The sequence below is a fragment of the Sciurus vulgaris genome (assembly GCF_902686455.1).
Source record: "Sciurus vulgaris genome assembly, chromosome: 16".
Lineage (NCBI taxonomy): Eukaryota > Metazoa > Chordata > Mammalia > Rodentia > Sciuridae > Sciurus > Sciurus vulgaris.
The window spans coordinates 58581562-58598225 of NC_136477.1; the positions used below are offsets into that span (position 1 = coordinate 58581562).

Sequence of the window (16664 nt, forward strand, 5' to 3'; positions counted from 1 at the left end):
ATCTTTTATTTCATTTATTCATATGTGGTGCTGAGGATCGAACCCAGGGCCTCCCACATGCCAGGCAAGCGCTCTACCACTGAGCCACATCTCCAGCCCTTTGGATGTGTATTTCAAAGACCTCTCCTCCTTCTTTTCTCTCCTTCTCTCTCTCTCTCTCTCTCTCTCTCTCTCTCTCTCTCTCTCTCTCTCTCTCTCTCTCTCTCTCTCTCTCTCTCTCCCTCCCTCCCTCCCTCCCTCCCCCGCCCCTCTCCAACCTGAATTCTCCCTTGAACATGTATCTTCTTTCCTAAATAAATCTGATCGGTGTCTTTGAAAAATAAAATAAAGCGCACATACAAATGTGCACCGTATCTCACAGGTGGCCCTGAGGCTCACCTGCCTGACACAGGGTCCCACCTCAAGCTTCATTGGTTTCCACCTCCCTCTCTTCTAGCAGGGCTTTCCCAGTCCGGGTTCCCTCTCCAGGCTGAGGCGGATGCACCTGCCGGGAGCCCCATACCACCTGTGCTCACTCGCGGCATTTGGTGCAGACCGCGTTGCCGTTTCCTCCCCCACTCCCGCGCCCCCTGGAATGCAGGTTCTGTTTTTTCCGAGCGACTCCAGCACCTGGCAGAGTCTGGATACACGACAGCCGTTCCATGAAGGACTAGCGAATAAGCGGAGAGTCTCTGGCGGTCAGGAGTCTCCAGCACTCACACCCATGCCCGGGGAAGGCGTGGGGTTTCTCTCCCGCCTGGAAGCGCCGTCTTCCAGCGGGCAGCCGCCCTGCCTACGAAGCCAGCCCGCTCTTCCCAGACGGCAGCGCCAAAGTTTCCCCGGAGCCCGAGGGCAGCGGCGCGCGCCTGAGCCTGGACCAATGTCTGCGGGTTCTGCCTCGCCCACCTCCTCGCCCTCCCCTCGGAGCGCGCGGCTGGCCAATGACAGCCTTCCCCTGGTGGCTTGGCTCTCTCCCCTCCCCTGTTGCCTGTACCCTGCCCCAGCTCTTCCCTCCCCGCCCCTCGGCTGGCTCAGCTGGCCTCCCGGGGCGCTGGGCTCCGGGGCGCAGAGCGAAGGGAGCCGAGCTCAGCGAGCTGGCGCCGGGCAACGGCTCTCCCAGGTCCCCTGCCCTGGCCTGGCTGCTCCCGGGCCTCGCTCCTCCAGCTGGTCCTCCAGACCCTTCTGACCCTGATATTCGTCGAAAGAACTTCACCTAAAAGGGAAGCGGTGGGTGAGAAGACGCAGCGAGGGCGAGTCATGGACCCCGTGAGTCAGGTAAGAGGGGACTGGGCAGGGCGACTGTCGCGGGAATGGCAGGGGACCCCGCGGCTCCGGAGACGTGCCCTTAGTCCCTTCCTCACGCTTCTGCTTTCTCTCTTGTCTCCTTCATGCAAAGCTGGCCTCAGCGGGCACCTTCCGGGCGCTAAAGGAGCCCCTTGCCTTCCTGCGAGCCCTGGAATTGGTGAGTAGCGGTATGTGCACAGGGAGGGGACGGTGGCACCCAAGTGTCAGGGGAGGACAGGTCAGGAGCGGTGCTCTCTGCTCGGTTCTGCTCAAAGCCTGGTCTTCAACACCCTTACTTGAGTCCTGCCCACTCCCACGATGCCATTCTGGGGTGGCAAAGCAGGAGCGAGGGGCCGTGGCTGGAAGCGGGAATGTGGATGCGTTCCTTGCAGAAGCCTGAGGAAAGTGTCATCTCACCTCACAGCTGGCAAACGCGCAGGGGCTGTGGGAAGAAGCCTCTTCCCTCTTCGAGAGATGGGGAGGGAGTGGGCAAAGCTGCCACGGGGCTTTGGCAGAAACCAGAGAATCACTTAGACCTTTGCAGGTGTGTGGGGAGGTCAGGGGGTCTCAGGGCTTAGATGTTACAGCTAGGAGGACTTGTCCAAGATGGAAAAGTTGGTCAGCACTGGGACAGCTCCTCCTCACGACTGTGGTCGGCTGCTCCCAGGGAACTCCAGCTAGAGGGACCCAGGTGCTATGCTACTCAAGATGTTGGTGTAAAGAGGGGGACCCCTTTCCTCCCGGTGCAACTTCTCTGCTCTGGCCAATCCTGTGCGGCTCTTTGGGTACTTCCAAGAAGAGGCCACCAGCCTTCTTTCTGAAGCATTTCTGTGACTGGGTTGTAGGAAGTTATATTCCTCTTCTGTTTTATCCTCTTTCAAAAAACCACCTTGAGAGTCCTATGGCAATTTGTCTCCGGACGGAGGAATAAGACACAGAAATGGTTACTCATGGGGGGGCACAGAGCAATGTCTGTGTGGTTGGCTGAGATGACAGTTATTCAGAGTGAAATCTGCAGGTCACACATTTCTTCTCGCTGGGAGCTCTGAAAGGGAAGCCAACCTATCTGAACAGAAAGTTCAAAGCCCGTCATGTAGCATTAATCACAGGCCTTAACAGTGACTAGCTGAGAAATTATGTAAGAGCCTGCTCTGCGCTCCCAGACCTTAGCTCCGTATCTGGCTTTGGCTACACAACTGTGAAGCTTGTTGACATGTATGATCTACAAGATAATCACATGTGCCTTGTTTGTAGCTCTAAATAAAAATATCCAAATAGATCAGTTTGACATCCATCCAGACAGTGTTTGGAATGCTTGAACTACAGATTCTGAGCTCGCTACTCTGATAATATTTCACTTGCAACCAAATTAAACAAAACAAGCAAAGCTCGCAGCCCAGGAAACTTAATACTTGGCCATTCAATCACCCTTTTCTCTGAAAGAGTGGCTTTGGAAATCAACGTTATTCTCTCTCACAACAAAGTTCAAAGACCTGACATCATTTTCTGACATAATGTCTGACTGTCTCGCGTGTCACTTACCTGAAATATTAGTCTGTGTTATTTCATATTCTGCTTTCACATACTTCTACACCTCAGCACACAGCTTTCTACTGGTATATTTCAAAGTGGGGTCAATCTGGTTGAGCTGATTTAAATCACAGATTTCTGGACCTCAAATCAAAATATTGCCCATCAATCTGCATTTTAAGCAAGACACCTGGATAATTCTTATCACACTAATATTAACGAAACACTAGCTTGAGCAGTACCTGGAGGTCCCTTCAAAACTCAAAAGCTCTTTTTTAGCTCAGTGTTTTTGCTATTTCTTTTTCGAACTGTTTGGAATGCCCTCGTACCCCAAATCTAGGGAAAAAAAAATTGTCGTTTACCTCAGCTTAAATGTTAACTTCTCAATGATGATCACTCTCATATTTACTCCTTCCCCTTAACTCTACCCCAAAATGAATGATTGATTCCATTATTTGGGCTTCCATTGCATTTTATTCATTCATTTGTTCAGAGAATTTATCACACCAAGTCATACTGCAGTAGAGTATTTTTCTTGTGTGTGTGTGTGTGTGTGTGTGTGTGTGTGTGTGTGTGTGTGGAGGGAGGGGTAATAGAAATGAAGTTACTACATTTAAAATATTTGCAGCTCTTCTCTTCTCTAGAATTCCCAAGGCCCTAAGATGAAGGGGTTTTGGTTCTGATTTTTTTTTCTTGTAAATCCATCATTAGACTCATTTGTGCAAGAAAGCATGAATAATGGACAAAGAAAACTTTCATAGTCAGATAAATTAGTTGATTGATCTACATTTTAAAAGACCCATGTCTGAGACATAAGAGGAAAGAAAGAAAAAATGTTAGAGGCTTAGAATGTTTAAAGAAGTGGATAGAGAGAGAGGCAGTATTTACTGTGTGCATCAGGAGTTTCTTTGAGCTATCTTTCTCTGCAGGAGTTATTGACAAAGGAAAGGGAATGGAATCTTTTCTCTTTTTTCTTTTTTCTTTTTTTTTTTTTTTTTTTGTACCAGGGATTGAATCCAGGGTACTCAACCACTGAGCCACATCCCCAGCCCCTTTTTGTATTTTATTGAGAGACAGGGTCTCACAGAGTTGCTTAGGGCCTCACTAAGTGGCTGAGGCTGGCTTTGAACTCATAATCCTCCTGCCTCAGCCTCCCAAACTGCTGGGATTACAAGCATGTACCACCACACCTCTGCTGAATGTAATCTCTTAGTACCACAAAATGAGTTCCATTTATCTCTTCTTCCCTCTCCAGTTCCTTTCATAGTGACAACAAAGCAGTAAATGATCAGCAAAAGTCAATTGATCATAAATAACAACTTTTAAAACATTCCTGTTTCTCTGCTTTTGTTGAAGTTTTACAGAGCAATGGAGAGTAGCTTGAAAGCTGGTAGTCTCCAAAGTCTTTAAGGATTTAAGTCTAAAGGATCGTCATCCTTTTCTTTTTAGCATTTATGCTGTAGAAATAAAAGTGCATGTGAAGATATTTGTGTCTTAGTGCTCTTGGTCTGTTGTAACAAACCACCATAAACTGAGTAGCTGGTAAATTACAGAAATTTATTTCTTACAATTCTTATGCCTGAAAATCTGGGATCAAGATGCTGGTATATATTCAGTGTCTGGTGAGGGCCCACTTTCTGGTTCATAGATAGCGCCTTCTTGCTATCTTCACATGGCAGAAGCGAAGGACTCTGGTCTCATCACCCCTTATGAAGGAACTAATCTCATTTACAAGGGCTCCATCCATATAAGCAAATCACCTACCAAAGGCACACTGCCTAATATCTTCACTTTGGGGACTAGGTTTCAAGATGTGAATTTTGGAGAGGACAGAAATGTTCAGATTATAGCAATATGTTCAAAGATATTTACTGCAACATCATCTGTAAGTGAAAAGAATTTGAAACAACTAGTAAATCCATTACAAAAAAGTAATTTAAGTATAACTCATGTACCTCATGAGATATTATACTGCCATTAAAAAGAACGAATGATACCTCATGTACATATATGATTTCATGATCAATGTGATCCTACAATATGTATAATCAGAAAAATAAGAAATTATACTCCCTTTATGTATGACCTATCAAAAAGTATGAGTGCATTCTACTATCATGTACAACAAATTAGAACAAATAAAAAATTTTAAAAAAGAATGAATGAAATTAATACTCATTGACTGAGGTCAATACATATTTGATAAAATTGTTACATAAGAGAAAATGAATTTTATTTTTTGCACTTGATAAGATTTTCAATATTCATTCTTTGAATCAACACGAGAGTGATTTATTCCAATTAGTATACAGGGTGCAATATGATTTTTGCAAAAATAAAGTATGGTTTTCTGCATGAGTGTATTATGTGTGGAATTTTCATGAGCATAGAGGAAAGCACAGATGTATACCACTGAACTCAGAAAAAGTGATTTTTTTTAAAGGGTGTTATTTGGTGAACAGTGGCGAGAGAATGGGTGAAGCTGGAGAAAAACAGAATTTGCAGGCAGAATCACAGGCCTCTCACTTCCAACAGTTATGCACATGAGTGCTTCTTAAAGATAACGCACATTTTAAATCATTTCCTATAGACTGGCCATAGAAAGTGGCATTACCTCTCAAGGCATTCTTTACTTCTGGATTTAGGGTCTTATGGGGGAAAATGTACTTTCTGTATATGTTCTTTCCTTAGGAAGGCTGATGGATCCAGTAGATTTAAAGTCTTAATAACCTATAAATGTCAAGCCTTGGGGAAAAGCTTTAGCCAATTTTGAAGACTTCCAGGCAAAAATTCCACCTCCTTAATCTCCACTTAAATTAGGTCAGGGGAGTTTTCACTAGCCTTTGGGTCAAAACAGAAATTCGGGACATAGCACTGACTCTGATGGTCTGTTCCATTTGTTCCCAAATGATAAAAGAAAGCCTGCACATCTCTTACACCATCATTTTAGAATTGGTTTAAAAAAATCAAATTTATCCTCTTCTCATATTTACTCCAAACATCTACGTAGACACAGTCTTGTCTTGTACAGATCATTCTTATTTTCATCAATGTTTGGGCAGGGGTCCCTTGGTCTTTTTTTTTCTTTTCTTTTCCTTTTAAATAATTATGTTAACATAGTCTTTCTTCCTTCTGGATTTGCACACGTAGGTGCGTGTGAAAAGGAAAGCGGAGGACATATCACATCTGCAGTGTTTAGGACCACCTCGGTGCAATTCCAAACAGTACTGGAAGGGTTTAACCTTCCCCCAAATGATGTCCTCAGTCATCTTCTAGTACAGTGCTTCAGCTCCAGGTTCTGCCATTATAGAAGCAGCTGCTTGGGTCAATTTGCCTGATTCCTCCAATTCTTTGATCTCCATTTCTAATTTTTTTTTTTTTTTTTTTTTTTTTTTTTTTGGTACCAGGGATTGAACTCAGGGGCACTCAACCACTGAGCCACATCCCCTGCCCTCTTTTGTATTTTATTTAGAGATAGGGTCTCACTGAATTGCTTAGCACCTCACTTTTCCTGAGGCTGGCTTTGAACACAAGATGCTCCTGCCTCAGCCTCCCCAGTCGCTGGGATTACGGGTGAGCGCCACCACACCCAGCTCCAACCTTAATTTTGCTGGATCAGTTCTGCCATGTCTCCTGCTCTTCACCTTTCCATTCTATCTGTCCCTGCTGCCTCTGTGACTCTCCAGGGAGACCAGCTAATCCAGAGATGCAATGCATCTGGTATAGGAGATACAGTCCTACCTCATTTAAGTGGAAGCACTAGCAGTTCTCTTGTCTTTATTCTTACACCTAAATTCTGAGCTGTTTTCCAAGCAGCACCATATTGCTTTCTTGATCTTAAGAGGTAACACTTATGATTCGTGTTAGTGATAGCAAAGTGGAGCATGTCATAAAAGCCACCCTTTTAAACCTCTCATGAGAGGTGACAGTAGCTACCTTCCTCATACTGACTTCACATGAAGTCCTATATTATGATGCCATCCATACATCAGCATGTTGGATCTGTGGGGTTTTAACATTTCACCATGGGGCTTGAGGTTGTTAACCAACTCATCAGCAACAAAACTGGAGGAAATGTCAAAGCCAAGATTTAAGCCGTCTCACTCTAAACTATATTCTCTTACCAGCTACAATCTTCCTCTCCCTCCCGCAGGGCAGCCTTTTGCTCTTTCTTATCCCTAATCCTCAAAGAAACTTTAAAAGGAAGATGTTATCCCATGTTTCCGGTTTCTTTCACCCATTAAGTTATATATTTGAGGCCTTTACTGAAAATGCCAAGGAGTGTTTGTATATAGAGACAAGTTGAACAGACATCATTGCGTGTATTTGACTTTCTTTTTTGTCGGCTATTAATTGACCAAGGTAGAGTAAATTTCAATTAAAAACCAGTATATTTTCATTTAGAATGTGCAGGAGATTTTGATTACAAACCCAAGAATTTAATTTCATTTTATGTTAAAAACATGTGTACATGAGATTTTTATTCCCCCAAGTATAAACAAGGCAGATTTTTTTTTTTTTTTTGGCACCAGGAATTGAACCCAGATCTGTGGGTTAACTGCTGAGCAATATCCCCATCCCCGGCTCTTTTTTAAATTTTTATTTTATTTAGAGACAAGTTTTCACTCAATTTCTTAGGGCCTTGCTAAGTTGCCAAGGCTGGCTTTAAACTTGTGATCCTCCTGCCTCAGCCTCCTGAGCCACTGGGATTACAGGCATGCGCCACCATGCCAGCAAGACAGGGAATTCTAATATAAAAATTCAAATCATAAGCAGCAATCTGCCATTGATGATCTGATGTAATTTAAAGCTACATTAATGATAACTTTCTAGCCTGTCAATTGGTGGCAAAAATCATGTGCCAATGGACTCTGAATTGACAGATATACAATAAGAGAGTAACTCCCCAGCAAGTGAGTGACTTCTGCACTTGATGCTTTTCTGAGTTTATTAAAGCAATTGGTATTTGGTCCCAAAAGTCAGAAAAAAAGAGAAGGGTCCAGGAACTTTTCCTATGGATTTGAATCATCCTTTACTAGCATGGCTACCTTGGGCAGGTTATGTAGTTTATTAGACTTTTCTTATCTATAAGATATAGGTAAAAATACTTCCTACTTTTAAAGATTACTGTAGTGATTCAATGACTTAGTCCATTCAAAGTACCTCACACAGTTCCTCAGCTATAAATAACTGCTCAATACATTATTATAAAAGTGAAAATGATTTTTCCAATTGTGGTGATGATGAAGAAGGCAGAAGGAGAAATTCATCAGAGGGTGATTTGGGACATTTGGGCTACCTTCTTGCAAGTTAGACCTTTGAGAGTCTCTAGAGTAGGAAAGCTGTATGCACCCTTGCTCATCTCTTCTGAGTCCCTCAGTCTCTATAGTCTAGATGGACAGCCTTGGTGCTACTAGACTTATTTTACCACAGGACAAGTGACTTTCCAAGGAACTACTTCTTGGAATATTCAGATTTTAGAGAACATTCCAGAAGGGCCAGGGTTGAACCTAAAGGAGAAAATCCAATGGAAGAATTTCAGGCAGTGAGTCTTGAGGATTGTTTTGGTGAAGTATAGAGAGAGAATTTTCCTGATCTTCCTCAAATCATAGTCCATAGGCAATTGCCTATACTTGAAAGGGTTACAGTGTGTCCAGTTGAATTCTCCAGAGTGGAGATGAAGGTCCTCATGGGGTCAGCAATGGGTACCTACTAACCAGGTGCTCCATGACTTTGGGACTGTCCTAGATAGGAACAAGAGCAGAACCCCCAGAATCATGCTGAAGTAGAGACATCATCCTTAGTTCTCTGTGGCCAAGAGGATTCTCATCTCTCCCTGATGCAGTTATAAGGCCAGAAGAAAAGTAGTCATGCATTCATAGAAAAACAAAATCCCATGAATATGTGTTTAGAACCACGAGCTTCCATTGAATCTTAATCTTCTGCAGGCATGTATTTGACTTTTGCTGCATTTGCACTTAGTTCATTTTAGTAGCTTAGCTTCTGTCAAGAACCTGTCTCCTCACCTGAAAATTGGAAAGAATACCCCTTGCCTACTTCCCTATAGCACTGGGAACTTTAAAAGAGATCCAGTCTGTAAAGGCACATGGTAAACTATTAAAGGTCCTCCAAAAGTAAAAAAAAAAAAAAAAAAAAGAAAGAAAAGAAAAAGAAAAAAGAAAAGAAAAGAAAAGAAAAAGAAAAAGAAAAAATTGTGATCATGGTGGTAATGATGATAAAGAATTACTTTTTTTCCCCCCAACTTAAGTGCCTCTGAATAACATAAGATAGTTTCTGGATGGAAGACATGGTGAGTGTGGAACCCAATCTCTACTCTCTGAGTTGGTGAGTTCTTTCCACCCACTCTCCACCCTCCAGCCTCCCTCACACTCTCTGTTGTCTGGAACCTACATGAATGAACAAGGCTTCCAGTTGAAACTAATCAGTCATCCAAACTTGGAAGATGGGAGGGGGGTCTGCCTTCACCCTTTTAACTCTCTGACCAAAGGCCAATTTCTTGCTCTGTCCATGTTTCACATTTCTTGAATTTTGGGGGTCCCCACGATGGTTTCTCACTGGTCTGATGGACTTTTGCATATGCTATTTCCACTACTTAGAACACTGTCCCTCTTGCTTCTCACCCAATCACACTTAGCTGGTGAACTTCTCTCCTCCCTTCAGGTATCCATGTGGATAGCACCAAATAGGGGGGTCTTGCTAGATGAGGTCACTTCCTGATGGATCCCAGGGAACACTCATGAATGACATGTCTACCTTCTAGTTTCTCAACCACACTAAATGCTCCATGGGGACAGGGATCTCATTTGATCATTCATCAGCACAATCTAAGTATCTAACACAGAAGCTGGCATCTAGAAGGGCTCTCTCCAGGAGATACAAATCCCACCAAAATACCCAATAGATGCTTAGTAAGTATTGGCTGAAGAAAGTGAGGAGATGAAGAAAGAAAATGAAGATCGAATAAAGGAGTTTAGAGAACACCTTAGATGGGGTCTAAATTCCCCTTCATGGAATCCAATGGGAAGAGGAATATTAAGAACTCCCACTGAAATAATTGTTTATCAGCTAGTCTTGGATATGGAGGAGATTAACTCACATAGGTTGACTGTGCTGTTGAGGGAAGAGGGCTGTTGTACCAGTACCCACTGTGAAGGATAATTGTCACTGAAATAAGTGCATGCACTGAAACAGACCCAGTCCTTGTATCTTGGGGTTCAAGGCAATGAGGAAGGTGAGCCATTATTGTGTCTTGGCTACTGGTCTGCTGCCCTCTCAGTATATTTATTCCCTTTCTTTTTTCCATTCATTCTTTCCATGATTCTTATCTGATATCCTAACAGAAGGACTGTGATTGCTCCAGCTAACCATTTCTTTCAGTTTGGATACAACTTTCAGCCCCAGACCATATCATAAGTCAAAAACTACTCTATGCATTGGTTGCTTCTAGGTCAGATGGCTTCTGCTGTCCTATCACTTGCATGCTGAATAAAAGAGTCATGAGATTCAAAAATTCCCCTCTGGACTGGAGCAGGGGGAGAGACAGTTCTTCATGAAGGGTGTAGCAGGCCAGTGAGAGGTCTACATAGCTGGTAGAAGAAGAAATGATCTTGTTCACCTATGTTTCCTTCAGTAAAGAAACAGGGAATTTTCTCAAGACATTGATAGAGCTCTGGGATCTGGGGACCGGCATTCCTGAAATTCTCTCTGATTGAGGGATCATGTGCTGGAGTCACACTGGCAATATTCAAAGGGATAGAACTTTGGATCCACCAATTTACACCATCTTTTTAAAAATTTTTTTATTTATTTATTTTTTTTAGTTATACATGACATAGAATGTGTTTTGACGTATCATACCTACATGGTTTATAGCTTCCCTTTCTTGTGGTTGGACATGGTGTGGAGTTTCACTGGTCATGTATTCATATATGAACATGGGAAAGTGACATCCCCTTCATTCCACTGTCTTTCTATTCCCATTCCCCACTTCCCTTCATTACACTCTATCTAATCCAAAGTACGTCTATTTCCTCCTTTTATTGTGTATCCACACCATCTTGTTCATCAGTGGAAATATGTTCTAAAAGAAATAATGTCTAGTGATAAGACAGGCCATTTGTGAATGAAATGGTTTTCCCTTAAGGCCCATGTACTGCAGCTTTATTGGTATGTTGCTAGGTTAACTCAGCTCTGGCCATTAAGGTTAGAAGACTACACTAATTATTGCATTTACTTTTGTGTGTACATGTTTATTAATGTGGTAGAAAACAGATTACTCAGAAGAGGCATCAGCTTGCTTCCTGGGTTAGAACTGTTTGAGGGAGAAGAAAGGATGAATTGACTGATGAAAAAAAAAAATTGAAAAACATGGAAGATGCCATGGGGCTTAAAGAAGCATGGGCTTAGAATCTGTCTTATACAGGGATTCTGAATTTTTGAACCAGTCATGACTTTTGAGCAGATTACATAATTATTCCAATCCTTGGGAATCCACAGCCATCAAATGAAGATTGTAAGAGTCACAACTTGTGGTTGCTTGTGATGGTTATGTAAGATGAAATTAGTAAAATGCCCAGCAAAGTCTGGTCCCTAATACCACTCCTTGTTACTGAAGAAGAGCTTTTTAAAGATAAGGACATATTTTAAAATAGAATTAACATTCCCAAAGTTTCTATCACTTTACAAACATAAAGATTGCTTATTATTCTATTGTTACATTGGTTTTGTTTCTATTATCTTCCTACCAGGAGAATGTTGATTGTGAAAGGATCCTAAACCATACCCAATTAATATTAATACTAATGCACAGAGACCAGCAGTTTACTAAATGCCATAGAGATTTTATTTCATTTGGTTTTGAATGACTTACAAAGGACTAAACAATGACTTCCTTTATAAGCAGAGTGATTAAACCATTTCCCTAAATTCATACAGCTAGTATGGCATGGAACCAGGATCAGAATCAAGGCAAATGGATGCCAGACCCTGTGTACTTGATCATTGTTTCCTTTGTCTCCCATTATACAGATTTTTCAGTTATTCCTAGTCTTGGTTTTGAATGATTTCACCACTGAAAACATCAGGGGGAAAGTATACATATGTAGTATGTATATATATATATATACATATGCATATAATATATATACATATGATGTATATATATATTTAGATCAATGTCTTCCACATTTTAAAAAAAATGTTTTGGACTGGGGATATAGCTCAGTTGGTAGAGTGCTTGCCTTGTAAGTACAAGGCCCCAGGTTTAATCCCCAACATGGCAAAAAAAAAAAAAAATTGTTTTAATTAATTTATTTAAAATTTTTTTAAAGTTCTTCTCATTCCAAAGTCAGTTCCCTTTCTACCATCTCATACAACCAGAGAACAAAGCAAAATTTAAATGCCCTCTTAATGTCCAGATTGGTCGAAACCTTCTGAGGGAACTTCTTACTTCTGAAAAATATTCTTCTTCCCTGAGAAAATGTTATTGACCTTATGCATCTTTTCTAACTAAAATATTCATTCACTGATCCATCTACAAAGAAATTCAAATTCAGAAATGTGTTGTTGACACATGCCTACTGTTTGAGTCAGTTTTTTCATTGCTGTGACTAAAAGGACCCAACCAGAACAACTGTAGAACAGGAAGGGTTTATTTAGGGCTCACAGTTTCAGAGGTCTTACTCCATAGAAGGCTGGCTCCATTCCTTGGGGCTGGAGGTGAGGCTGAACATCATGGCAGAACAGTGTGGTGGAGGGAAGCAGCTCACATGGTGATCAGAAAGCAGAGAGAGAGACTCCACTCTCCAGATACAGATATATACCCCAAAGCCACGCCCCCAAAGCCACACCCCCCAATGCCCGCCTCCTCCAGCCACACCCACCTGCCTCCAGTCACCACTCAGTTAATCCCATCAGGGATTCATTCACTGATTGGGTTAAGGCTTTCATAACCCAATCATTTCTCCTCCAAACATTCTTGCATTGTTTCACATGTGAGTTTTGGGGGACACCTCACATCTAAACAGCAACACCTACAAAGACATCTGTAGAATTCAGGAGGGATCTGGATATTTAGTGAGATCATGAACACTTAAATTCCTTTTGGATTCTTAGTAAATGCTTAAACAGGTTCCATCATGGATGATGGGGAAGCAAACTCATTTTCTCTGTATAGTGTGTGTGTGTGTGTGTGTGTGTGTGTGTGTGTTGGTGAGCTGCAATTCTTTGGATGTGTAATTTGGAAGGATTTGGGTGTCAGAAGACAAACCATGTAGCTTCAACAGGAAGTACTCCCACATCCATCTGGTCTACCTTGAGGCTGCTTGGTTGCAATGAGTGTACCTGATCTTTGGTCTGCACTTGATAGATAGTTGGCTCTCCTGCTGGGATCTTTCCAGAAGCAGGGGTCCAAAGAACTGAGAAGGTAAAAATGATACTAGAAAATTATAAGACATGAGCCTGTGATCCAAGAGAAGCATGGAGCGCTCCAGAGACATTGTCAATGGAAGAGAGGTTGACTGGTTGGGTAGTGTTATCACTGTGATTTAGAATGTGCTGGATTTGGAGCCACAGAAGTGTGGGCTTAGTCACAGACTTGGAATATGTTCATAGGCAAATTGGCCACAAGATTTTTTAGGGATTTTACCCTAAAGATGTGTTTGTGAAATGGGGATAAACATCAATAACACAAAGTTGTGGAATAAAATAGCATGTAAAAAATTTCCCTTCTGAGGACTCGGTAAATGTTGATAGTTCCTGAATCTAGAAAACTAAATATCAGGGACCTAGAAAATCTGTCCTATAGGAGAGCCATGCCCAGTGTGTCCTCTTTTAATGTTCATCTGCACTATTGTTGTTTGAGGAATTAGGGAAGGTGTATTTTCATGTTTCATCAACTGGAATTTAGGCAAAAAATTTTGTTGTCAGATGCATAGATTTTACTTATGAAGCATTTGAACGAAAAGCAAAAATCACCCAGGGTATGCATTTGAATTTTTTTTTTAATGTGTACTATTGGTTTAAAAAAGAAAAGAAAAGAAAAATTTGTGAAATTGATAGTGCCATTAAGCCCTAGCTATTCTGGAGGGAATGGATACATTTACTAGCAACAGTGTATAAATTTAAATGCAAAGAGTTTTTTTCTTTCTTTCTCTTTCTCTCTTTGCTCCCTCCAGATACATACATAAATGGTTTCTTTAGAGAAAACACACACACACACACACACACACACACATCTGCCTTTATCCACTACATTCCCACTTGATTCTAGAAAGAATATCATGTTTGTCTGTCAGCTCCCTTACTGACAAGATATGTGACCTTGAACCCCTTAATTTCTCTGGTTCTTTCCTATTTATAAGACTAGAAATAATGATAATTGCCAGAGAGAATTACCATGTTCATTAAATGACATTTGTAAAGAGTGCTGGCACATAAGAAATATTCAAAATATGCTGATTTTTCTTCTTTTCCCCCACATATTTTTTTACTGCAAAGTTTGGAAAGAAAAATTGGAAAATCTCAGTTTTTTTCCTGCAGTAGATATTCTCTTGTGTGGATGCGTGTGCATTCATATATGTGTACACATGTATTCTTCGTACTATGGTCCTGAAAAGCAAGTCTACATAACTGGAATGAATTTGAATGGGACAGTAAAATTTGGCAGGTGTGGTTGGCAAAGAAAGAATGGTTAGATCGGAGCATGGAGTCCTAGATCATTGGAACCCCAGGCTTCCTGCAGTCATTGGCAATGTGACCATGATTTTGCGAAGCTCTTTTAAGGCAATGGCAATTTCTTTATTTTAAAAAAGGACTAGGTGCTCATAAGCAATAGAAGTACATTAGCAGGGCTACGAACTACTGAGTACTTGCTGTGTACCAGGCTGCACTACGTCCATGTTATCTACTATATGTTCTTTCATTCAGATCTTACAATGACCTGATGCCATACATGTGCCCAAAGTGACATAGCTGGTAAGTGACCAAGGCAGGATTTCAAACCAGGTCTGTCCAATCTCCCCCTCTCCCTCGCCTGCCATGCAGCCAAACATACCAAGTATATGTGTGATTGCATTTGAGAATTGGTGAATGTCATTATTTTGGAAATGTTATTTAGAACCATTTTATGCATAATGTTTATTAATTAAAATCACAAAAATTAGTAAATAAAAATTATCTAAGAGACAGCTGAGCTTAATATTTTTAAAAAGTGTATTTCTAGACGTTTTTGTTTACATATACCCTTTTTCCCCACCAAGATGATCTATTAATCTGCTAGGTCTCTACCATATAACAAAGTATGATCTTGCACCACCTAAGGACACCTTAGTTGATCGTGGGTACGGTGATACACTGTCATGATGTTGGTTCAATTAGACTACATTGCAAGTGACAATGTAACTGCCTTAGTTGGTATATGTAAGCCCTACGATGTTTGCACAGTAATGATGCACTTATGAAAATGTGTCCCTGTCCTTCAGCAGTGCATTACTGTACCCTGAACTGACTTGGCTTCAACTCTCACAGTTCTGGAGGCTAGAGGTCTGCCACAGAGCACTGTTAATTCCTTCTGAGGGTCATGAGGAAGGGTCTGTTTTGTGCCTTTCCCTAGTTTCTCGTGGCAAGCTTTAGCCTTGACATAGAGATGACGTATCACTCCGTCTCTGCCCCCTTCCTCACGTGGCATTCTGTGTGTGTGTCCAGAATTCCCTTTTTATATGACACCAGTTCTATTAAATTAGGGGCCCATCCAGCTCCAGTATGACCTCATCTTAATTATATCTCCATGGCCTTGTTTCCAGATAAAGTCACGTTCTGAGGTACTAGGAGTTAGGATTTCAATATGAATCCTCAGGGACAGATGGGGACAATTCAACCTGTACTACATGGCTCCTTAGAATGGGTGTATTTTGTCAACTGCTTTCCTCTTCTCAGGATATTATAAATTGTATTTCCATGCCATTAGGAAAAAGTCTCTTTCTTCATAATTCCAATGGCTGTGCGTTATTACACTGTATGCCTGTTCTAGAAATTAATCCCTAATTTAGGTAGTTTTCAAATATACTTTATAGTATTTTTAAGACCTACAAGAAAGTCCTCCTTAAAGATAAATGGTTCCTGTACTTCCATAATTATTTACTTAGATAATTTCTAGGTGTGGAATTGCTTACTCCAAAAGTTATACATTTTCAGGCATTAGAAAGAATTATCAAGTTGCCCTCCAGTGTGGGGATGATCAATTAAATGTATTGCCATTTGATTGAAAGAAATAAGTCTTGAATGAACTTATATGTTTTTAATTTTGCAATGAGATTTCACATTTTTCATAACAATTATTTGTATTCTGACTTTGATTTGGAAGTATGTTAATAAGCAGAATGAATTTATAAAACTATAGCCAAGATTGCCCAACACACGCTTCTGCTCATGTGAATTTTTATATAAGCTGCTGCCTTAGACTTTCTAGGTCAGTGTACTACTCTACCATTGGGAAATTATTTAGGCTGTTATCCTCTGACTCAGACAAAGAGACAAATCCTATCTTTCCTTCATTACGTAGAAAGAGATATACATTTTTGAATGTCAAAATATTTTATAATATAGTTTTAAAAGATAAATTTACCATTGTATGTGTATTTTGTCTGAGTTATGAATTCATTTTATTTATCTTACTAATATATTATTTTGCTTTTGCTGAATAATCTTAAGTTTAGTACCTATTCCATACCTTTCTGAAATCACAGTTCATGCATATGTGTGGTTGAGACAGATACCCACCAATTTATGCCATACCTACTTTGGGAACTGATCTGAGGCACTTGGAAATTTCATAAATCTTTCGAGAGAAAAAC

General features: G+C 41.0%; 1 protein-coding gene across 1 annotated transcript in view; it reads left to right on the plus strand.

The window, feature by feature from the left end:
• The first annotated feature begins 970 nt into the window (after positions 1-970).
• SYNPR (synaptoporin) overlaps positions 971-16664 on the plus strand; it is a 332343-nt gene continuing 316649 nt past the window's right edge. Inside the window, exons 1-2 of the mRNA XM_079114437.1 lie at positions 971-1254; positions 1376-1441. Of these exons, the coding sequence (XP_078970563.1) occupies positions 1237-1254; positions 1376-1441 (84 nt within the window). The 5' untranslated portion in view covers positions 971-1236. The remainder of the gene's footprint in view (positions 1255-1375; positions 1442-16664) is intronic.